Source organism: Haemaphysalis longicornis, unplaced genomic scaffold, assembly GCF_048455015.1.
Source record: "Haemaphysalis longicornis isolate Haplotype H1 unplaced genomic scaffold, Haemaphysalis longicornis Haplotype H1 scaffold_12, whole genome shotgun sequence".
Taxonomy (NCBI): domain Eukaryota; kingdom Metazoa; phylum Arthropoda; class Arachnida; order Ixodida; family Ixodidae; genus Haemaphysalis; species Haemaphysalis longicornis.
Genome location: NW_027526225.1, coordinates 46,256,217 through 46,279,887, shown reverse-complemented (window position 1 = coordinate 46,279,887; position 23,671 = coordinate 46,256,217). Strand labels below are relative to the sequence as shown.

The 23,671-nt window shown below is 51.7% G+C and overlaps 1 protein-coding gene across 1 annotated transcript in view; it reads right to left on the bottom strand.

Moving 5' to 3' along the window:
- LOC144161584 (high-affinity choline transporter 1-like) overlaps positions 1–23,312 on the bottom strand; it is a 68,809-nt gene extending 45,497 nt beyond the window's left edge. Inside the window, exons 1-6 of the mRNA XM_077692229.1 lie at positions 23,069–23,312; positions 21,685–21,792; positions 20,617–20,772; positions 8,442–8,590; positions 4,050–4,199; positions 2,192–2,497 (exon numbers count right to left, since the gene is read on the bottom strand). Of these exons, the coding sequence (XP_077548355.1) occupies positions 2,192–2,497; positions 4,050–4,199; positions 8,442–8,590; positions 20,617–20,772; positions 21,685–21,792; positions 23,069–23,312 (1,113 nt within the window). The remainder of the gene's footprint in view (positions 1–2,191; positions 2,498–4,049; positions 4,200–8,441; positions 8,591–20,616; positions 20,773–21,684; positions 21,793–23,068) is intronic.
- Positions 23,313–23,671: the final 359 nt, after the last annotated feature.

Sequence of the window (23,671 nt, the reverse complement as noted above, 5' to 3'; positions counted from 1 at the left end):
CACCTATCATCTTCCGTTCCATTGCCCGCTGAGTCGTTCTCAATTTAAGTTGAACCCTCTTAGTGAGCTTCCAAGTTTCTGCCCCGTAGGTGCAGCTGTCATACATGCTCTTTTTCAGGGTCAATGGTAGGCTGCCATTCATTATCTGAGGATGCTGCCGTATGCACTCCACCCCATTCTGATCCTTCAAATTATCTCTGCCTCATGGTTGGGATCCGGGGTCACAACTTGACCTAAGTAGGTATATTCGCTTATGATTTCCACTTCCTCGCCACCTATCTCAAACCGCGCTGTGCTGTCCCGATGTTATTGATCATTACTTCAGTTTTCTGCACATTAATTTTGAGGCCCACAGTTCTACTCTGTCGTGTGCGGAAAGCATGCTTTGCAATTCGTCCCCGAGTTACTTAGCACGACCCAAGTATATAGAGCCCCAAGGCGGCGTCCCGAGGAGGAGGAGGATAAACATCTTTATTGTGTAGTCAATTTGCGTGACGTCTTCAGGAGGTGGAGTCCTCAGTCCAGGACCCCATATGCTTTGCCAGCCGCTACAGCCCGCACCACCAGTCGAAGCTGGTCGGACAGGCATGAGCTGGACAGGTTGCGCCTCCATAGCTCGGGAGAGTTGTACGGATTCGGTTTGGGGAGAGGGTGGGAGGGGCATCCACCAACCATGTGGAAAAGAGTACAGTCTGCTCCACAGAAGGGACACTTAGGGGACGTAATGTGTTCGGAGTAGTGGCAGACTCTTTTTGGGTGGGGAAAGGTGCTTGTTTGCAAGGCACGGTAGTGGTGTGCCTGCTCTATAGATAGGTGTCGGTGGGGTGGGGGAAAGGTGCGTCGGGCCAGGCGTAGATGTTGGGTCATTTCTCTGTATGCCAGAAGGGGAGTAAATCTCTCCAAGGCGGCGTCTTCACTCCTCGTGTGGCGTGTCATTTCTCGCGCAAGGTCGTGGGCCGTCTCGTTCCCTCTCACTCCCAGATGGGCTGGAGTCCATACGATCTGGATCTGTCGCTGCGGGGGGTGGCGTAGTAGTATTGCGCGGGCCGTAGCGTGCACCGTTCCGGCCTGGAAGTGCCGGCAGGCCTGTTGCTGTCCGTCACTACAGTAGTAGCCTTGGTTGAAGAGATGGCAAGCGCGATTGCCGCCTGTTCAGCTTCAGCTGGTGAGTGTGTTTTTATAGAGGCAGTGATAGTCGGTCCTCCTTGGGCGGGGCTTACTGCCCGGGCGAACGCTGGGTAGGAGGGGTATGCCGCCGCGTCTGTGAAGACGGCATCAGCATCTTTACTGTACTGGCGTGAGATGGCCTCCGCGCGAGCCTTGCGTCGTCCACTGTGGTGTTCCGGGTGCATGTTACGCGGTAACGGTCGGACTTGAATGCGTTCTTGAATATGTCGGGGAAGGGGCCCTGGAAGTGGGCCGTTGTAGCCTGGTGTATTTATTCCCCATTCTGACCGACATGGCGGCCAGCCTTGGTGAGAGAGAGCCGTTGGTATTGCTGTAGCAGATGTCCTTCAACTAGTTCCGACTACGTATTATGGATGCCGAGTTGAAGGAGGAGCGAGGTGGATGTGTTCGGGGGAAGACACAGTGCGCGCTTGTATGATCTTCGGATTATTGTATTCACGCATTCTTCTTCGTGCTTGTTGAGCAGAGCATATGGGACTGCGTAGGTGATGCGGGAAATAATGAAGGCCTGCACGAGACGTAGCGCCGCATGCTCCCCAAAGCCACACCTCTTCGTGATGATCCTGCGCAGCATATGAGACACCTGGCCCGTAGTGTGTTTGAGGCGAGTTACGAGAGTGGAGTTTCGTTTGTCGTGCTCGAAGATCATTCCAAGGATCTTGATTTCAGGTGTGGGGCGAATAGTGTGGCCCTGTAGGTGTATTTTGACCGGTGGGAGTGGGTCCCGTTTGGGTCTCCCTGGTTGGACCACGAGGAGTTCCGACTTTTGCGGGGCGCAAGAGAGTCCGCAGTATTTGGCGTACTCAGTGACCACATTGGCTGCTTCTTGAAGGCGAGCTTCCATGTCCCCCCATGAGCCTGTGCCTATACAGACTGTCACATCGTCGGCATAGATACCATGCTTAATTTTTGGAAGAGCCGCAAGGCGTTGTGGCAGTTTGATTAGGGCGATATTAAAGAGCATTGGTGAGAGTACTACTCCTTGTGGAGTGCCTCTGCTCGCCAGGTTGATGGGGTGGGACTTTGCTTCACCGACGTGGATCACTGCTTGCCTGTTTGTGAGGAAGTTTCGCACGTATGCATACGTGCGTTCCCCGCAATGCAGCTCTCGCAGGTGGGCCAAAATGACTGAGTGAGACACATTGTCAAATGCCCCCTTGAAGTCCAATGCCAGCATCGCTGTGGGGGAGTGCCGGGTGGCCGGGGTCATGACCTGTTCTTTGATCTGGAGGAGGATGTCCTGGGTGGCGAGGTGAGGTCTGAAGCCAAACATAGAGGCCGGCATGAGATCCCGGTCGTCTATGTGACGCTGGAGGCGAGCGAGGACGATATGCTCCGTGAGTTTTCCGACACAGGATGTTAACGGGTAACGCTGTTGTTCGCGGCGTACCCCAGAGGCTTCGAAAGCCAAGCGGTTTATATAGTCATAAGCGTTCGAAACTCGCGAAACGATGGCGCTTGTCATACATCTTCCCGTTGTTTTTAGCGCAAAGAAAACTATAGGTACATTTGAGGAAAAATATACGTAATTAACTGGCAGCGCCCGCGTTCATTAAGTTAAGGACGCCAGTTGGGTTGGTTTTTACGATAGTAAACGCAAAACGTGGCAGTGCAACGCCGGCCCGTGCGGGGAGAAAAGCACAAAGAGAACAAAACAGGCAGGGGGCGCGCGAGCACTGCGAAGGCGGGAAATTTGAATTGCATGGGGTGGTAGCAGTGAGCGGACAACGGCGGTACCACCCATTATGGTGAATCACTGCTCTGCACTTCCGACAGCTTTCACATTGAGTGGAACGGCTTTAATTTTTTTCTGCTTTGTTATGCTTCGAGACTCCGTCAAGTTTTCTACGTGGTGTCGTCGTTAGCCACCCAAAGAGAAATGGACTCTTTGTCATAAAATTATGTTCAATGTACGCGTGCCCACGGGCTTTAAGGGGAAGCTCCAAGAGTAGCGGAGGGCGCAAGGGGACGAGCTTTTGTCGAAAATTTTTGAACTCGTTTTGTGGTCTGGCGTGTGAGACGGTAATTAAGAAGTTTATTAACGTTATCGATACTAGACCTTTTGGCTTCTTTCATTTTGGCTATGATTCTTCTTTTTGCGCTGTCAAACTACACCACTCGTCGCAACAAGCGATAGAGCGAGCCACCCCGCGACGCGTTTCCAAGTACCGGTTGTGTCGCGCCTCCGACAGGTGGCGACACGAGTCCCGCCTGCTCGGCGAGATTTTCCTGCGCACGTTTCCCCGGCCCAACCACCAGCTTAAACAGCATCGCTGTTAAAAGTGTTGCTTTTCGTTTGCTGTCCACTGTTAAAGGGTCCATACAACCATACATACCATACATAAAGAAATACATAAAGAATACAACCTTGCTCAAGTTGTAAGAACTAGCGTTTAGTAACTGACTCAGCTAAATTCCAGCCACGTATTTTAACATATAAAAACGCCGAAAATAATCAAAACATTAATTTTGGTTGCACACGACGTCAGCAGCGATGCTATAGAGGGAACACCAAAACAAAGTTATCAGCGCGTTAAGTGCCCGTAAGCATTCAAAATATAGGATAAAATTAAATTAGAGGCCCCATTGCAGAGGCATGTCCTTGGCGGTGGCTTTAGTTGGCGGCTGCGAATACCACACGCGAAATTCTGCTTTTCCCGTTCGTTTTCTTTGTTACCTGGATTGGAAGTTTGTGGTAAAATTAGTACCATTGTTACCGCGACAAAATTTTTAATAAACCAACCTTTTATTTTTTATTTCTCCTTGGCCCATTTAAGACACACCGATAGTCTCCGTCTGTAAATTATCCACCCAGTGATGGCTTCGGTGTTACCAAAAGGACGGTATACCGGCGTACTTGCCTGCCAGGGTATTCCACCCAGTGCCGTGGTGGCGAAGTGGTCGACGAGCGTTCCCGCGTCGCCGAAGCGTATCTCGCCTGCCCAGGCTCGATCCGGGAGAGGAGCCTTGCCCACGGCGCGGTGGCCCAGGCAGAAGGGAACGCACACCCACTGGGGAGAAGCGGCCGCCGACATTGTTCACCCAAGGGCAAAGTACGGTGAAAAGAACTGTGGCTGGTTCCTCTGTCATAGGAATCGGTAGAACACGAAAGCGAAATGTGGAGCGAAATCTGCAGCTGAGCATGATTTTCGGGACGGCGGCTGCTTTGTGGGTGTGCTTGGCGAGTGACGTCTTGCTGGCGGGTCCCTTCGGCAAAGGTGTACTGGGCTCATTTCCGCGACGGATATGACGTCAGTTAAATCTTGGTGTATCCCGGCATAAAAAACTTTGGTCTTAAAATATAAAACATGAAAACGAACAACCCGAAATATAACGTACTCTTTAGTACTACAGGTTGCTTCCCCGCAAGAACACCCTGTCTGCAGGGGTGCACCCTTTACAGGCCGCTTGCTTTGTTGTACTGGAGTCACTGATTGATTGATTGTATGGTTTAAAGCGCCGGCGCAGCGCAGGCGATGAGGCGCGCCGTAAGGGAGGGCTCCGGATTAATTTTGACCACCTGGGGATCTTTAGCGTGCGCCGAAATCTCATACACACGGGCGTTTTAGGGGCGAAGCTCCTAAAGCCATGGGTCTGTCCATCCCTTGTGTCTCGTGGTACGTGACCGCCGCATGCTTTCGGAGATGTCGCAAAGTGGGCCGCGTTGCACGCGCAAGAACCGGCTGCAACCGGCAGCGCAAACTCGGCACCGGGAGCGCGAGCTTGTCTGTGTTCGCCAACGGAGGCGCGAGCGCACGTGCACTGCGAGGGGGAGATCACGCAAGAGATGACGCCACGAACGCAGGCAGTCGTTCTCGGAGATCGAACGAGACGCAAGGACCTTTGCTCGTTTCCTCTCGTCTTGTTCGGGCACAAGTTCGCCCTAAATAAAAGTTCTTTCTTTACCGTTGTGTCCCATCCTACGTGACAAATTGTGGTGGATGTGCGGGGTAGTCCTCGATGGCGCGGGGTCTTTCACCAGGTCTGGGCCTGGGAGCATTGACTCCGAAAATAAAAGTTGATTTGTACAATGTACGCACACAGTCTTACGTCTTTCTTAATGATGTAATGGGCGAACTTTCACGGGAGAGTTACGGTTACCGATGATCTCCCCCTCTCGAGCTTCGCCGCACTTATCATCATTCATTCCGTGGATATGGCGTGATTTTTTTTGCTTTCGCCTCCATCAGAAAAGCGGCCGCCGCGACCGGAAATCGAACCCGCGTCATCGTGCTCAGCAGCACAACGCCTTAGCTACTGAGCCACCGCGGCGGGTGTACTGGAGTCACTTCCGTGACGGATATGACGTATGTGAATTTTTCGTGTACCAAAACACTTTAGTGTTAGAACTCGTTGATTTGAAGCCGGAAAGGACGCCATCTCAGTTCGAAGTAACAAAAGTTCGAACTAACGAAAGGGAAGGAGGACAACAGTACACTGAAATTGGAGGCCGTAAGGCAATTAAAAACTTTGATGCTTGAAAATGCCCGTGATGGTGGCCTGCCCTTTGTGCCTCAAGGTGACAGCCAGAACTTTTTGTTCTAACAAACGAAATCCTCCTCTTCGGCTTCTTCACAACTGAGGAAGAGACGGAAGCCATTCTATACTGCCACGATTTCGGAAATGACGGCCGTACCACCCTTAGTCCTCGTCCTCCTTGTCGTCAATGGTAGCCACAGTGTCAATGGTCAGTGTCAATGTTCAGTGTCAGTGTCAGTGTCAATTCAGTGTCAATGTCAATCAAGTGTCAGTGTCAATGGTATCGTCAATGGTAGCGCTTCTCACCTGAGATACGATGCCCTCAACTGTCAGTGTACCATTACAGGCCACTGTATTCGTGTCCACGTTGCCGTGGTGCGCAAAGGTGACGTTTTCCACAACGTACGTCGTGTGAAATTCAGATTGCTTTGCCCTATTTTTCCTTCTGCGTTTTACAGAGCCTCGTGCGTAGGAAGCGAATGCGTTTCTGTCGCCGTGTGCAAGGCGCCGCTCGGTGGCGCGTAGTTCAAAATATGCGTGCTGGAACCTACACGGGTGCGAATTAGTGGGTTACTTTATGCATAGATTAGAGACTTGACCGGACGAAATCGACTGTTAGAATTGTTCGTAAATTCGAATTATTGAAGTTCGAATCAACGAGCTTTCACTGTACAAGCAATACAGTGGAGAGGCTCGTTAATTCGGAATTCAATTATCGGAATTTATAGGTAATTCGAACCTCTGTAGAAGTATATGTATACAAATGCTGCAGCGAAGAAGAAGCAAATTGCAGCAATCTTGGACATAAACCGTCGCGATGGTGATGAAGGTTTCGTACAGCTTTGCTACTTTCAAGTCGTAAGCGTTAGTGTGAGCTTCTTGCATTTTTTTTCTATTTGAACTTTGCACCCTCTTAACAGAAAAACGAAGGGGGCTAATTTTTATACAGCGTGTTCACAGGTTGCCACTCATCTAAGCGAAACCAGACGGGACTTGTCATTGAAGCATCCCGGATAATAAATAATAACAATAAATGTTTTTATTTGTCGTACATGTACAGAGTACATGACGGGTCGGCCCAAGCCAAACAGGCTTGTCGGGCTGTACCCGGCAGCCAGTGTCAGGACACTATAAATTACACCAGGAAAAAATATAAAGAAAAGGAAGGTGGGGGCGAAAAGAAACGAGAAAAGAGGAAAAAAACAATAACAAAAAACAAAAATAACAAAACAGGAAAACGATTAGAAGCAGTAAAGCAGTGTGTAATGCATACATACAAAAGAGGGAACGCAGGGTTACTCAACTGAACATTCAGGGTTACTCAACTGAACTGAACATGTAGGTGAACATTTGGAATGCGATACGTGGAGCCTTCCTTGATCGAAACTCGGTACGAGTTATAAACGCGTGGCTAAACTTTGCGTTTATATCTCTGTGTTGGAGAGTGTTGGTAACTTGAAGTGCCGCGAAAGTGCGGATATTATTTTCAAAAGAACGTTTACGTTCTTTATCGGCTGCTCAACGGCTTCGGCGGACCTCACCGCGCGCGGCCTACCCATGCCGCTCTACAAGGCGAACTGCATGACGAGAGCGAGCGACCGCACCTGCGATGTGGGGTGATATAGCGCGACACTTGTGCGCGCACACCCGCGCCGGTTAAGAACGGTGAAAGAGAGGTAGCTGCGCCCAGGATAACTCAATCTAATCAAGAAAGACAAGGACGCCGACCACAAGTTCATTGAGTTTAAAAGAAATAAACGTTTCGGCTGCCACACGGAAGCCTCGGCCACAATAAAAACTCCCACCTCCCCTCCCGGGAACCCCTGTGTAGATGCGACGCATAGGGGGTTCACGTTGCAGCGTTGGACAGCGGAGGAACGGCGCTGGAACGATGGAGCGGAGCGGCGCAGGCACCGCGTTTTATAGCGCGCATAACGGTGAGGGGACGCGCCGGCGCCAGTGCGTCTGCCGCGGCTATGACGCAACACAATCCACTTTAATCCAATCCAGATCCAATCCAAGCCAAGCCAGGCCAAGCCAATCCAATAATTCCAATCCAATGCCTCTCGCGAGAGAGTGTTCGCTATCGGAGAGGAGAGGGGGTGAGCGGCGGAGAGCGCAGCTGGCGCGGCGAGGAGAATGGGGGAGGGGTGGACGCCGACAACGCCGGATGGATGCAGGGACAAGGCGAGTGAATGAGATGCGTTCGCATCTAAAATCTTGAAGGGAGATAATCGCCTCATATAGGTTTCACAACGCTGCGCAGGCAGTTCGCGTAGATTGACGGCAAGTTTCCGGAGTTGCGAAACCTGTAATTCACACAACGCTGAATCGCAACTCCGGAAACCTGCCGTCGATCTACGCGAACTGCCTGCGCAGCGTTGTGAAACCTATATGAGGCGATTATCTCCCTTCAAGATTTTATTGTGGCCGAGGCTTCCGTGTGGCAGCCGAAACGTTATTTCCTTTCAAAGTCAACTATCTTGTGGTTGGCGTCCTTGTCTTTCTTGACCAAAATGCATCCCTACCGGACGGGCTCCCGTCACATCCGTGACTTCATAATTCAATCTATAAGCTCCAACAGGGTACAGTCAACACTTTATTCCTGGCCGATCCCCCCGAGTGGATACGTGATAAGCATTGGGAGGGCATCATCATCATCTTCGTTACACCACCCGGACAAAGCTGTTTCTTCCGCTAGGCGCTTTGGCGGGCGCCACCACCGCCGGCACAAGTCAGCTAATACAAGCTTCGCTTGAGAATGTTTTCCTCACCAGGCCGAGAGTCACGATGAAGGCCTGGAAGCCGTCGGTGTAGGACACGGAGTAGAGGCCGCCCAGGGAGGTGTAGAAAAATGTCACTGTGGCTGACACGACGATGGCGATTACCTGGTCCAGCTCCACAATGACCTCAGCTGTCGATCCTGCCGGAGAATACAAAGAAAAGCGGAAGCGGTGAAAGGATTGTTTAACAATGCTGATTCACTGTTATGTGCACTGTGAAATGATTTACACTGTCTATGACTATACACCTTTTCACCCTAGCAAAAAAATGTTCAGGGAATCTTTTTGAATGTTGAAGCTGTTGTAGGTGAGCAATGACGGACACAAAGTTGATTTTTAGTATCCTTGTGATGTGGTGGTTGACGTCGGCGGCATGGCATTTCAATGACCTCATGTTGAGCAAGGCCAGAGTGAGCTCGTCGCTTTGATCGACGTTTTCGTACGACACTCTCCACGCGCCACTAATCGTCTCTAGAGGATGCTTTGCACGCCCAGCCTATGGAAGCGCGGCCTCTTCCTCGGCCATGCGAACTATCGGTGGCCGGGCCGTGTGTAGGGAATGATCAGCAGCTTCGACATTGAAATCCTTGCTCTTCTACGGTACAGAGCGTATTCGCACGATGGCACGAGGACGAACCAACAAGAGGCGTACGCTATGACGTGCCTTTCTCGTACCGAGCAAGTGTTGCCACGATAGGGCGAACGCTGCAGTTTTTACGGGAAAGCTGTTTACATATATCTACCCCCAATGGGTTCATCTCCGGGGCTCTGTGGGCAAAAATCATCTCCGTGGCCAAAAACGCTCACTAAAAGAACACACTGCGTCATTTGTTTTCCAACGCCTCATGCTAACACGTTTCATCTACGTGGGTGAAAACGCGTACTAAAGGAACACCTCGAGACACTAGTTTTCCAACACCTCGGGCTAGAATGCTTCGTGCTTCAAAGAGACGAGACTTTTACAGCAAAGCTGTATACCTCTCCAGACAAGCTGAGCGTAGTGTCAGCAAATGAGGTACTAGAGTACCGCCACTGAGGAACGCAAGTCAGAAATGGCGGTCATTTTGGCGTTGTTGCGACATTGCCGCATCTACGGTATCGTCGTAGAGATGACAGCTGACTTGCGGGCACTTGGCCAGATTGACCGGCTGCGACGCGCCGAGGGGTGCGGTCCGCTGCTGCGGCGGCTGAAGAGCCACCACCACTCGCGCATGGGGCGCATGCTGATGTTCTACGAGGAGGTGGTGGCCCCCGTGGACGAGGGACCTGGTGGCCCCGGTCCTGTTCTGGCAGCTGACGTGCGGCTGGACATTGCGGGGCTGCACAGCAAGTGGCGGACGCCCCACTGCGGGCAACTGCAGCTGGCTCGGGGTGTCGTCGGGGGCGACCTAGACGGCCACGCCCTAGTTTACACAGATGGCTCGGTGCGACAGCAGCAGGGGTAGGCCGCAGCGGCCGCCGTGCTGGGAGAGGCCACCCGACAGGTGCGGCTGTCGCCTCTTCTTCGGCCACGGCTGAGCTGGTGGGGGTCGGACTGGTCCTGGACCTGCTGCTGGAGATGGAGCCCTTGCCCGAGCGCTGCGCCCTGCTGTGCGACTCCCGAGTGGCCCTGGTGCGTCTTCAGGACGGAGACTCGCACTCCCTGTTGGTGCGTGGCATCCGGGAGAAGGCGGCACAGCTGGCGGACCGGGGCAATCAACTGTGCCTGCAGTGGGTCCCCGCCCACATTGTTCTGGATGGCAACGAGCGGGCGGACGAGCTGGCCGCCGGGGCACACGCGCTGCCTCCGTCGGACATGGTGGCTCAGGCGGCAGCGGACGACGCCCGCCTGCTCATCCAGCGACACATCCGGACCAGGCATCCGGACCCGCGGCTGCGTGTCGGAGGGGGCCTGCCGCCTGTGCGGGCCTCACGCCTGCCTCGACGACTGCGCTTGGCCATCCTGCGCCTCCGCGTGGGGGACGTGTGGACGGCGGAGCGGAAGCACCGTCTGGGGCGGGTGACCAGCCCCGCCTGCACTCACTGCCAAGCGCCCGTGCAGTCCCAAGTTGCCCGCCCTGCCCCAAGTTTGCGGCAGGGCGGGCAGAGCTGCTGGTCGTGCTTCACGGAGTGCGGCCACTTGAGGAGCTGCTTTGGCCCCCGGGCAGTGCTAGGGAGCGAGACAAAGTGCTCGAGGCCCTGGGTACATACCTGCGGGCCTCGGGGCTGCACAGCGCACTCCACTACAACTCTGCCTTGCTGCCCAGATTGTGGTGGAGTGCTGCTGCTGAAGCAGCTTCTGTACTTGTGTGTGCGTGTGTGTGTGTGTGACCCCTTTTACATGTGTGCTAAACATTGTCCTTTGTAGATTCATGTGTTGTCTATATCTGTAGTGTTTCTCTGTAATGTTAATTTTCTCAATGTGTAACTCTTTTTTTTTCTTATTCCTCTTTTTTTCCTCTTTTGTGTTTTATATTTACCCTTTTGTGTGTTATATACATTGTAATGCCAACCTTCTCCCCTATCATCCTATTCCTATGTATTCTTTTCTCCCTATCCTCCCCCCCCCTCCCTACACCAGCAGGCGTTCCGGTGTCCGCCCCCTAGGCGAGCCAATTTACGCCTGTTGGTGGATCTTCCTTTCCTAAGAACAATAAATACATACATACATACATCGTCGTTAACTTCGACCGGGTCGTTTGTTAACAACACTACCGGAGGTGCAGCACAATGACATCTTTCGACACACTTCCGCCGCTGAAATGCTGTTACAGGCGTTATCTTTGATTTGCATTCGGAACGACGTCAGTCGCGCGTATCCGCCGAGCAGGGAGGAAAAGCTAAGCCTACTACAGATGAGCGACCAAAACGCGTAAACAACAAAATGGCGGCGCCCATGAACCGTCGCAGTGTAAACAAATGTCACGTAATGCGAACTGGCCAATGATCATGGCGGCGGCACGGAACAATAGGAGAAAAGAGTGCCGATACTCTGTACCCTTATCTAGTGACGATAGACGAGCGCAAGCGACAAGCCCGCCGAGACGATGAGAATTATTTAATGCCCTCCTCCACCACCGCCATTTGTAGTGGCTTACAACAACTTTGCTGGACATCCATGTTCGCAGCGCGGGATGGCGACCAATTTTTTTTGTGGCCAATTTTGGCCAATCTCCCTAAGTGGGTATGCTTGGCTTGACGAACGTGCGCTCGAGGAACGCGTGCACGAGTGCTCAGAATTTTCTTCTGCGGACACCACACACAACGATTTCCTCAACACCTTCGTTGTTAAAAAACACAAGAAAACACCCATGAATGGTGTTTTGTCGTTTATAGCACCCTTACACACAAGCAAAAACACAAGAAAACACTCTTTTGAAGAATGTTTTATCGTAATTTACACACTTGAAAGGGTGTTTTTCTTTGTTATTAGAAAGGATGTGAGGGTGTTACAGTGTTAAATGATTTACACATTTTTTGTCTGACACCCTTATATACCCTATAAGAAAAACAAGAAAAACACCCTGTGATGGGCGTTGTAGCGAAAGAACGACGGAAGCTTACATTTTTGCTAGGGTGTATGGGTGTTAGCTATAGACAGTATTTACACCCTTAAGGGTGCAACTCATGTTACAGTGTGGTTATAGACAAAATGGATCTAAATCAGCCTGCAGTGTATTGTGACATAAATACCTAAGCAGATTCAATTCAAATTCAAATTTCAATTCAATTTTATTCAGGAAAGTACAAGTACAAAGTACAAGGGGAGTTGTTTTTATGATAGAGGCGTAAAGCGAGAACGCTCGTTTGTTCGAGATTTCTCTTAGGGCAGGCACAAAATATGATGATAGTTGGATTTTTTTTGGCGCAAGGCCAGCTGGGGCAAAGAGCGCCAAACAAAAGTATATAACAGTAAACAGTAACTACTAAAATTTGTAAGCCAGAATAACAGTAAAATCAATTAATTAAAGACAATGGTGATGGCTAGTGTATATGGCCAGTTTTGATTATGCATGATAAGAAATGAGGTTTAAAAAGTTAACATCATACAAATATTTAAAAACGCGTTTCCTGGAAACCATGGCATTGTCACCCAAAACAAGAAAGGGTGCAGCGGAATGTGTTGTCTGAATTGTTCTTTGAAGTGCTTGCGTCTTGTTGTCTGGAGTGCTTTGCATGTAATGAGGATGTGAAGTACGGATAGACCCTCCCCACTCCTGCTACACACGGGCCTTGGAGACCCAGTGAGCGGGTGTGAGTACGTCGCATGTGTGTGGCCTATCCGTAACCTGGCCAGGGTGACTTCAGAGTGCCTGTTTCGTGTGTCCGTATTGTATGGTCCCAAGTGTGGTTTTATTAGGTGTAACTTGTTGTCTGTCTCGGTATTCCAGTCTGCTTGCTTTCTGATGTGTGGCTTGAGGTCAGTGTAGGGTAATGTCGGCATGTGCAGTGTATTTGAAAGTACAGCAGCAGCGGCCATCTGATCGCGCGGTCTCGTTCCGGCTATTCCAGAGTGGCCAGGGACCCAACACAATCAGTTCAAGATTTGAGGCATATGCAGAGATAATGGTCTTTAGGATGAGATTGATGACATAGTTTTTGGATGACTTTGTGGACGACAATGGGCTTCCTCGATTATCAGTCCCGAATCGTCCGCGGACTGCCCGAGACGCGATGCGGCGCTCGATTTTTTCGTGTATTCTTATGGGACTTCCGGTCTGAAGGTAGTCCTCGGACTGCCCGCGGACCGTCCAGGACTGGTAAATCAAGGATCCCCAATGTTTGCACCACACTCGACGAGTCTGTATAAATTACAGACTTAAATTACAGACTTGTATCAAGACTTGTAACAAGAAAAATGACATACGCCTCCGCCGTAAAGATACTGGTGTTTATATTCATAGTTCTACTTGCAATAAAATTGGGACCGTGCGCAGCACAAGACACGGGGGAGGATCACTGTAAAATTCTACACGGTGATATTTATCCTGTAAAAACAAGAAGTGCTGCAAACTTGCGCTTCTTTGAACTTGATTTTTCTCAATTTTTACGAATGATAAGTCGCATAGCACTGGGCGAACTTGCCATGGGGGTAAAAGCGTGCTACGGGACGTTTTATAGGTATCTAAAATGAGACAGTAAGTTCAGGCACCTTCTATTTGACTCTGAGCGAGAAAGGTGCAGAAATGGTTGGGCGATATAAAAAGATCTGGGACGTGGATGTATCACTCAAAAAGGTTTAAAAGGATGGTTGTCCATTGATGAAATTTTAAAGGCGTATAACAAGTCAACATAGGTTCGCTGGCGTGATAAGCACCATTTGTCACACTCTGCGTAAAAGACTCTAGACAGGGCTCGTACGGAATGCGCCACAGGAGAGGCGAAGCCCCACGGGAAGCACTGGGTTTTCGTGGCTGACTCATACACAACACTCCCATAGTCCAAACGAGATACCACTAAACTGGTAAAAACACGCAGGAGTAGTTGCTCATGGGCCCCATATGATTGGTGTGAGAGGACCTTTATTATGTTTATCGTTTTGAGGCATTTATGCTTGAGTTGTTTGATGTGTGGAATGAATGTGAGTTTTTCATCTGAGACTACGCATAAAAACTTGCGTTCCTTTTTTACGGGAATCGAGTCGCCATGAAGCTTAATATCAGAGTCTGCTTGCATCCCACGTCTCCTTGAAAATACAACGCAGGTACTTTTAGAAGGATGAAGTTTAAACCCATTTTCGTCTGCCCAGCGAGCAAGTTTGTTAACCCCAAGCTGGATCTGACGTTCACATGTATACATGTTACATGATTCAAAAGATATTTGAACGTAATCTACAAACATGAAGAAGGAGATGGTTGGCGGCAGTGCCTTTCGGAGAGAGTTCATCTTTACTATAAACAAGGTGCAGCTCAAAACGCCACCTTGAGGCACGCCATTTTCCTGCACGTGAACGTTTGGAAGCGTGATCGTCTCGTGCCGGCCCAGGAAGACACCGGCAACACTGTCGCTCCAGGAGCCCTTAAAGGGGAAGCGTGCTCGTCTCGTGCCGGCCCAGGAAGACACCGGCAACACTGTCGCTCCAGGAGCCCTTAAAGGGGTAGCGTGCTCGTCTCGTGCCGGCCCAGGAAGACACTGGCAACACTGTCGCTCCAGGAGCCATTAAAGGGTAAGACACCACCGGGCGTTCAGCAAGCCGAGCATACGCAGTGGGGGTGTGGACGGCGCAACAACAACAAGGGAGGGACATAGCCCCGACCATGAGATGCTTCGCATCGAAAACAACAAACACAGGAAGGTGTGCCGGCAACCGAAACATGTTCATCTCAACAACACAAGCAGTCGTGAGAGGAAGCGAGAGCGCCCACGCCCGCTACCGACGCACCTACGTGGTTGCAGCGACTAGAGCAAGCCCAAAAACACGAGGTGCAGGCTCTGCAACAACAGATGCAAAGCAGCAGATGCAGGCCCAGCAGCTGCAAACGGAACAGCTGATACTACAGATGCAACAGCAGACAACAGGCACCCTACAGCGGATAATGCAAGCCATCGCACAGATACCGCTGCAAACAGCAGCGGTGACAGCGACACAACCACAGGACGCGCAGGAGCAGCACCTCCAGCACCAACATGGACAAGAGCAGCCCACCTACGCCTAATGCCCCGGACGTCCTGCAGTGGAATTGACGCTCTCTTCGAGGATGTGTGACAGATCACCGAGCTCTTCCGCGTCGCCGGCCGAATGGCAATGCTACTGCTGCAGGAGATCAGAGGCGAAATTCCCCGAATTTCTGGATACGTCGGATACTTCCAACCCACAATCGAACATACAGTTCCACGGGGGTCAAGCGAAACAAGAACGGAGGCCGAAGCCGCGGTTTTCGTGCGGCGGGACGTCCCACATGCCAACCTGGACACTTCCGAACACTGTACCGAACGCCAAGAAATAGCGGCAGCTCGCGCAACGCTGGGACGTCGGAATGTGATTTTGGTGTCGTACTGCGCTCGCCCTGACTCCAGCTGCGTAGGTCACAGAAATGTTCCTCGTGGCGGGGTGACGTACAAGTTTATCCTAGACCTTCGAAGACGCCACCCGTCAGACAAGATGCTGATCGCTGGGGGCTTTAACGCGCACCATTTCGACTGGGGACACTTCTAGGCAGATGCACGCGGTTCGAAGCTCCAGGAGACGACGGAGGCAGCGCGCCTGATGCTCACCAATGACCTCGAGTACCGAAAAAGACACCGGTTACACGCCGGGAAGCAAGACACAAAGCCCGACCAAGCCTGGGCAGACCAGTGAACTGTACGGGAATGGCGGTGTGGCGTGGATTTCATGGGCTCCGACCATTACCCAATCTGTATCTGCGAGGACACTGGAGATAAAAACAAGCGGACGCACAGCGTGTGCCGTCGTCTGGGATGACTTTCTAGAGGCCATAGGCAAGTGCGAGTGAAACCTACCCATCACGGGGAAGCTGCGCCAAGCGGTGGAGACCGCCATTCGAAAGACCGAAGTGAACGAAGACTGCCCACACCGGACAAGCATCTTGCCAACCTCTGGGAGACCCGCAAGCAGCTGCACATGCGCTACGTCACCAATGAGAAGGGATATGAAGATCTTGTTTGTGTGCGCAACAAGACGGTACAGGCCAAGCACCTGGCGAGGTTTCGCTGGATAGAACACTGCGCGTCTTTCGATGAGAAAACCGGCAGCCATCGAATGTGGCGCACGTACCGTGCCATGGTCAGCAAAACAAAGGTGCCAAACACCACCAAGAACATAAGGCTGGCCACGTGCTTGAGGATCGAGGAATTTGAGAAAGAGGCGGCCGAAACCTTCTTCCCACAACCACAGGCGCCACCGAATCCCAGCGTATACAAACCAGAGCCAGTGACGAAAGAACTAGACCAGAACGCTCTGTTCCCGCTACAGGAGCTGTCTGTGGCGTTAGAGGCGGTAAACGTCCGCAGCGCCCCAGGCAAGGACGGTATAATGTGGCAAATGCTGCGGAACCTAAACGAAGAGGGCCGTACACAGCTCCTGGACGAGTTGAACACTGTGTGGCAATCCAGAGAACTGCCCGCAGAGTGGCGCCATTCCATCGTATGCCCAATTCCTAAACCCAGGAAGAGACTAGACAGTGTGCAGAACCTCCGACCCATTTCGCTTACGTGCACAATATGTAAGCTATTAGAGCGCATGGTGATGGCCTGGTTGACCTACATAGTAGAGCACCACACAGGATACTTGCGGCCACGCAGACCGGGTTTCGGCCAGGGCTCTTACGCACGATAGCCTTCAAATGCTCCGCCTCACGGTGGGGCACCGTCGCGGCCCCACCAAGACTCCAGCCATCGTTGTAGTCCTAGACCTGAAGAACAACCATACCCGGATTGTGAAAATACTTCACGAGTGTGGAGCTGGCCCACGCATCACCAATTTTGTGAAAGGATTCCTAAAAGATCGGACATTCGAGATTAACACCGACAGCCACGAACCACAGACCTTCAACAATGTAGTCGGGGTGCCACAGGGGGAGATTCTGTCTCCTATGCTATTTAATATTGTGATGAGCGACATCGCTGGCGAGCTCGATACAAGAGACCACTTGAACCATACAGTATACGCGGGCAATATCACGATCTGGACTCATGGTTCGACCGACGTCAAGGCGGCCACTGCGGCGGTGCAGCGTGGACTGGACGCCATTGAACGGGGGTTAACGGCCACAGGCATGCACGCCTCTTCAGGGAAGACCCAGTGCATTGTTCTAGGTGGTACTGAGCAGACTAGGGAGGCCATCGACATCAGGCTAGGCGGCCACCGCATCGAGCGGGCTGCTTCCCGTTGGATCCGGGTCCTAGGGGTCCCACTGCACGAACAGTGCGGAGCCGACGAGTGGATCCGACAGCTGAAGGTTACGTGGCGGCAGCAGCTCCATATCATCCGACGGATGGGAATTCGCTTCGGCGGTGCGTTGACGCAGGTGATACGTACGCTGATCCAGGCGGTGCTTACATTGAAGGCATGCTACGGGAAGGTCCGCTTCCAGCTCACCCAAGCGCAACACGTGCAACTAGAAACGCTGCACCGCGAGTGCCTGCGAGCTATCACGGGTCCACCAGTGCCGGGGCACACATCCAGCGTCTCATCAACGACACGGCAAGCGACGAGTCGCCGATTTTGCCTCCGCCGAATCCTATCCCCCCTCCGGAGGACGAGCTTATCCGACGCACGCCCAAACCCATTACGAGGCTCTGCAGGAAGCACCACCACAGAGAGGAGCGCGCCGCCGCCGCGGCGCGAGCCGACCTGCAAGAACGTGCCATATTCGTGGACGCCGCCGTCGATGCGGCGACCAACAGAGTTAGCGTTGCTTGTGCAGATAGGCCATCTCGGGCGAGGCGGACGTTTCAGCTTGACACCACGCCCAGCACAGTGCGATGCGAGCTGGAGGCGGTACTGCTGGCGGCGAACCACATCGAAGAGCGCTACCAGGCGGAGGAGCACCGGGGCCGGATGTTTACCATATACACTGATAGTAGAGAGGCCGTGACAAGACTCGGTGGCACGCCAATCATCGGATGCACAAGCCACCTCATCAAGACGGTTTCGAAGAGACTTCGCACAACGAAATACTTCACTGTGCGGGTGGACTGGGTGCCGGGACACGCGGGTGGCGTCGGAAGCGAGGCCGCCCACACGTGGGCGACGCGGTGAAGCAAGTATCCGCCCCGACCCATCACATCCTGTTCCCCCCAGCACAGCACGACTCAAACCCTGCGGACGACCGAGCCGCTGCCAAGCAAGACAGCAGGGCGAAGTTCCGTGCCGCTACACCCCATGACCCACGACCACTGCCAGGAGGACTTCCCAGGGGGGCCCAAGTTCTGCTACACAAAATAAGAGCAGGGGCTGATCTTACGGAGGACGTGCTCGAAAAGGGGCGGGCATACGCTCCCCGACGCTCGAGACACCTGAGAGAACACTCCGAGAACTTCCGGGAGACAATCATCGTGACCTGCTCCTCGTGTCACGCGTCAACGAGTTCCACAATGCAGCACATTCTGTGAGAGTGCTCGCGGCTCGCGGAGCAGAGAAGTGCCCATCTTCCGCCGTACGTCAAGACCCTCCAGGAGTGGGAGTCGCCTCCTCTGGGCCGGACTCAGCCAAAAAAGACTTATGTCCCTGTGGACTTTCGCTAGTATACCACGGTGATGCACAAGGGGATGTGGACGCTCTCACCTTCGTTACCGCCTTCCCCATACCTGAATAGACCTTGAGTCTCCCCATCCGAAGAAAGAGTTATAATAATTAAAATTGGACAAACCTCCGTTCACTTCATCAAGAAAGGAGCGAGATAAAGAGGCGAAGAGAGTGATGGGTGGTAGCAGTGCGCGGATAGCGGCGCCACAGCCCGTGGCGAATCTTTGCTCTGCACTTCCGACAGCTTTCACGTTGAGTGGAAAGGCGTTAATTTTTTGTCTATACATCTAACACCCTTACATCCTATCAAAAACTAAAAGCGTCTTTTGTTAAGGTGTAATTAACGATAAAACACCCTTGAAAAGGTTGTTTTCGGACACCCTTACACCCTATCGAAAACAAAAAAACACCCTTTGAAATAGTGTAAGTAACAATAAAATGCCTTTTAAAAAAGTGTTTTTTGTGTTTTTGCTAGGGTTTAAGGGTGCGATAAATAACAAAACAGTATTAAAGGGCATTTCCCCTGTTTCTTTAGTAGGGTGTAAGAGTGTTATTTAAAGACAGTGATTTACAAGGGGGTAAATTATTTTGCAGTGTAGCCCTCTCTCAGAACCCTCATCTAGCGCTGCGCTTTCTCTTTCCCGGCACGGGCTACCGCGCCCGTGCTCCTCTTCGTTTTTCGACCTCTCGAAGAGTTTCCTGATGCATAGAAATTTCATTCTTTCGTATAATTTCGGAGATTGCTTCCACGACTCCACATAATCGAATACACATGCAGTTCTGACGTTGGATAGCGCTCCTTCCCCGGCCTGAGAGATGTGGTCTTCGTCAATGTCGATACGGCAATCAAGGCGAGGAAGTATTAATTCTGCCCTGTTCGTGCGGCGAGGCAGAGGCAAAAAAGTAGTGGCAACCTCACGTGCGTGTGGCTATGTAGTATTGTTATGTGCGCGCAGTCAGCCCTATAATCGGCCGTGCAGAAATATGTGGGCACTCGTAATTCGCACCTGCACGTACTGATCACCAGCGTTGAGGATATATCTCTGCTCAGCCCATGAAAAAGTGGAATGGGCTCGGAGATGCTCTGAAAATTGGTTGATTGATTGATTGATTGATTGATTGATTGATTGATTGATTGATTGATTGATTGGAAGCTACACCTGGACTATAAGGTGCACCGTAGTGGAGGGCTCCGGATTAGTTTTGACTCCCTGGGAACCTTTGACGTGCGGCGAAATCTCGACACACGGGCGTTTTCGCTTTTTGCCTCCATCAGAAAAGCGGCAGCCGCCGCCGGAAACTAACTTGCGTCTTTGAGGCTCAGCAGCACAATGCCTTAGCCACTGAGCCATCGCGGCGGATCACGGCTCTGCAAATCGACGATACTGAAAAAGGCTAAAAGTTTCTTGTGGCCGTAGCCGCACAGTAAGCAAACATCCTTGCAGGCCGTACCCCTGGATCGAAATTATCGTCTGCGTGCTCCTTGGTGTCTGCACGCCTCAAACTCAACATCGGATTTTCATTTTTGTGGAATCTTCTTCGTGTTGGTGCGCCGGCCGGGAGTTCTCACCATAGTATTCTATGCATCATCTTTCAATACTACCCTTCCAATCCTGGCGCTGCTTTTAGCGGGCGACTCAATCTGGTCTACGGTACTTTCTTCTCTCTGGTTCTCCTGCTCATGTAGTCTAACCTCCCTTAGTCACTTCCACATTTCTGAAGCTTTACTTTCGGCGTAAAACCTTTGAACCCCTAGTGCTTCGGAAAGGTGGGCTTCTCCTCTTCCACGCATGTCCTCACCTGTACATATTTTCCTCGCCTTTAACCATTACCTCGCCTAAGAGAGCCCAGTGGGCTCACGCGAGGAGTGCTCGCTTCCCCTGGTGACAGGATGGAGCACCAGCCAAAGGGAAGGGGGAAGTGCAGGCGCCATAGTAGACGGTGAGGGGGTTGGAAGAGAGAGCTGCAGTTCGCACTCACCCAGCGCGGCCAGCATCGCGGCCGTCCAAACGATCTCGCCGCAGACGGCAGGCGGCAGCAGCAGGAGACTGACCCACTTTCCGTAGCGCCGCTGGAACGGGTCCAGCATGGTGATCGCGTCGGTCTTACGCATCTTCACCGCGAACAAGGACCCGCCTGGCGAGTAGAGGGCGAAAACGAAGCAGCTTCACTCGGTGAGAACGCCTCGTAGTTTCCCGGTTGTCGCGCGTCTACATCCCTGCCTGTGGTATTGCACGTACTTCGCGGAACTTACAAAAGAACCAACAGCGTAAACATTGTGGTGGATATCCCGATCAGCAGTATGTCCTATGGGAATGTCCTTACAAAACTCCAAGCTTACCTGACTTCCAGACACCGCCGCAGCTGTCATAGCCCATAGCTGTCATAGCCCTAGGGCGGCACATCGAAAATGCACTAGAGCAGACTTTGACATTGGTTTTATACTTTCCATCCGTCCATCCATCCGCCCGTCCATAGAGAAGAGTTTAACATTCGTTTCATACATTCTATGGAGCTGAACCAGTGTTGGTTCCCCCATATCCATCCATCCATCCATCCATCCATCCATCCATCCATCCATCCATCCATCTCTCTCTCTCTCTCTCTGTCTGTCTCTCTCTCACGGGAAGTAATGTATCCTGAGGTGGCCGCTAGGTTTTTTATATGAATTATATCGGTGAACAGAAACAGAAAGATCTGCTTCCTTTCCCGCAGATGCCATCCGGAGATGACTGCCTGCTGCCACATAACGCACGTAGCTCTCTCTTCTCTCTCTCCCATTCTGATTGCTGACGCCATTGCCCTCCCCTATCACTTCTCCCATGATGAATGAAATGGAGGTTTGTTCAATTAAATTAAAATTTCCCGCACTCGAAATGCTCGCGCGCTTCTGTTGGAGCGGTGCCGCTGTATCTCACCTCTCCGTGAAAGCATTTTTAACGTTTTAGTAAATAGCTACGCGTCCAATTTTCGGCCGGGTGGAAAGTACCTGAATCCGGCAAAAGGCAGGGAGAGGGTAAGAACAGACAGACAGACAGACAGACTCACCGAGGAGAAGGCTGACGGCGTACCCGAATGGCGCCTGACAATAAACCAGGCCGTCTCGGTAGACGGCCTCGGCCGTTCCGTTGAGATACCCGCCTCCGACCCACGTGGCTGCAAAATGGATGTCGGGGAAGCGTTATCTTGTTTTGCGCTTACACTCAGTCGCCTAAACATCGGCGCTTTGCGCTTGAAAGGAAACGCATTTAACAATTCGTAACGGGATGTTACAACGTCACATTACCGTATTTGAAACAAAATTTGCTCGGAAACCGCCTCTCCGTTCATGCTCAAACTTTACACGAAGGTCGTACTTTGTGATTCGTTTCGTTTAACAGCAAGCACAGCGATAACAATTACTTTCTTATCAAGGAAGCGTGTCAGTTTCAGTTCAGTTCAGTTTCAGTTTATTAGGGATTCCAAAAAAGTAGTACAGTAATAGTATTATATATGCGAGGGTTCCAAAGTGAAAAACGTAATGGGACCCTGCATGAATAACAACAAACAATAAATTAGATCAAGTAAGCAAGCAACGCGTAATACGAGTTGATGGCAATCAATTGTTGATGGCGTGGGAAAATTCGCACTCTCCAATTACGTTGCGGAGCTTGCCGAGTCGTTTGCAGAAAGGACATTCCTTGTGGTATCGCGCGGGGTAAATTTTGTTTTGAAGTACAGGGTGTGGAAAAGACCCGGCTTGAATTTGCCGATAGATGCATTGTTCTTGTCGAGTGAGGGAGTGGCGAGGTGGGGGAAAACGTGCCCTACCCTTCCTGTAGTGGCGGAGTATTTCGCGGTAGCTAGTGATAGATGGCAGTCGTGGCTGGAATGAAGCTGAGTGATTTACCAAAGGCTAATTCTTTCAAACACAGGAACTCGTGTTTTGTCTTCGTGGCCTCGTTAAGAACAATCAGTTGTTGAAGCCATCGGGTCTTTCCCGACCACACGAGGGGCGCAGAGTACCCACCTAGTGAGTGGTGTGTCATTCGGGCACGATAAAGGGGGTTACTTTTGCGATGAAAATTTCTGCCGAGGAACTCCTGTTGTAAGCAGCGCCCCTGGAGGCCGTTGCTTACCAGTTCGTTTCAGAAGTTTTGTTTGTTAAATTAATCTGTACTTTTGCCTTAGATAGTCTTATTTCTTTATTTCATGATTTAAGTTTTTATAAAACCCGTCAAATAACTGTTTAGTTTGATTTAAAAACTTATAGGTGGCGCTGGCTGCAGCAGGAGTTCTCTGGGGAACGTTTGCGCTCGATACAATTTTTTCATCGCAAACGGGACCCGCGCTCGCCATTGGTTCCCTCCCCGCACGGCACAACTTATCTTCTAGTACACTGTAACCCAACGTTATTAGATCCTAAGATCTAGGAACGTTGCTGTTAACCCACCCGTCATGGAGGTGAATCCCACCAGGAGCGACAGCTTGCGGTCGCACGCGAAGTACCGGAGGAAGAAGGCGTCCGCGTCGTCGTCGACCAGCTTTCCCCGAGACCACAGGCGGCTGTCGCGGTGGCCTCCCGGACGGGTGGCGCCCGACACCGCGTTCACCTTCCGCCCCGACCAGACGCCCAGGAACGTCAGCACTGCGTAGTACACGACGAGGAACAGCACTGCGAACGTGTTCAGGACCATGACTGCTGCTCTCGACTGCCCTTCTCCTCTGCTCGCGGAGGGCGTGCGCTTACACCGCGTGGAACCGCGAGCTCTGACCGTGACAGTAACGATGATAATATGCGCACCATACTGTTAGATTGAAGCTGCAATCGCATGTTCACACAAAAAACGTCACCATCCCATCCTAAATATAGCTGAGAGAAGCGCGAAAGCTTTCTCCCATCAAGTGCGTCAAAAGAGAGTAAAAACTGTGCCTAGAAGTGCGTCCAGCCTTCGCTAAAAGTGCGCCTAAGTCAACCGTCAAACCATCGAAGTCCACACGAAGAACGAACCAGTGCGGCGATTCTTCGCGCACTAAGTAAACGCGTCTACGAAAG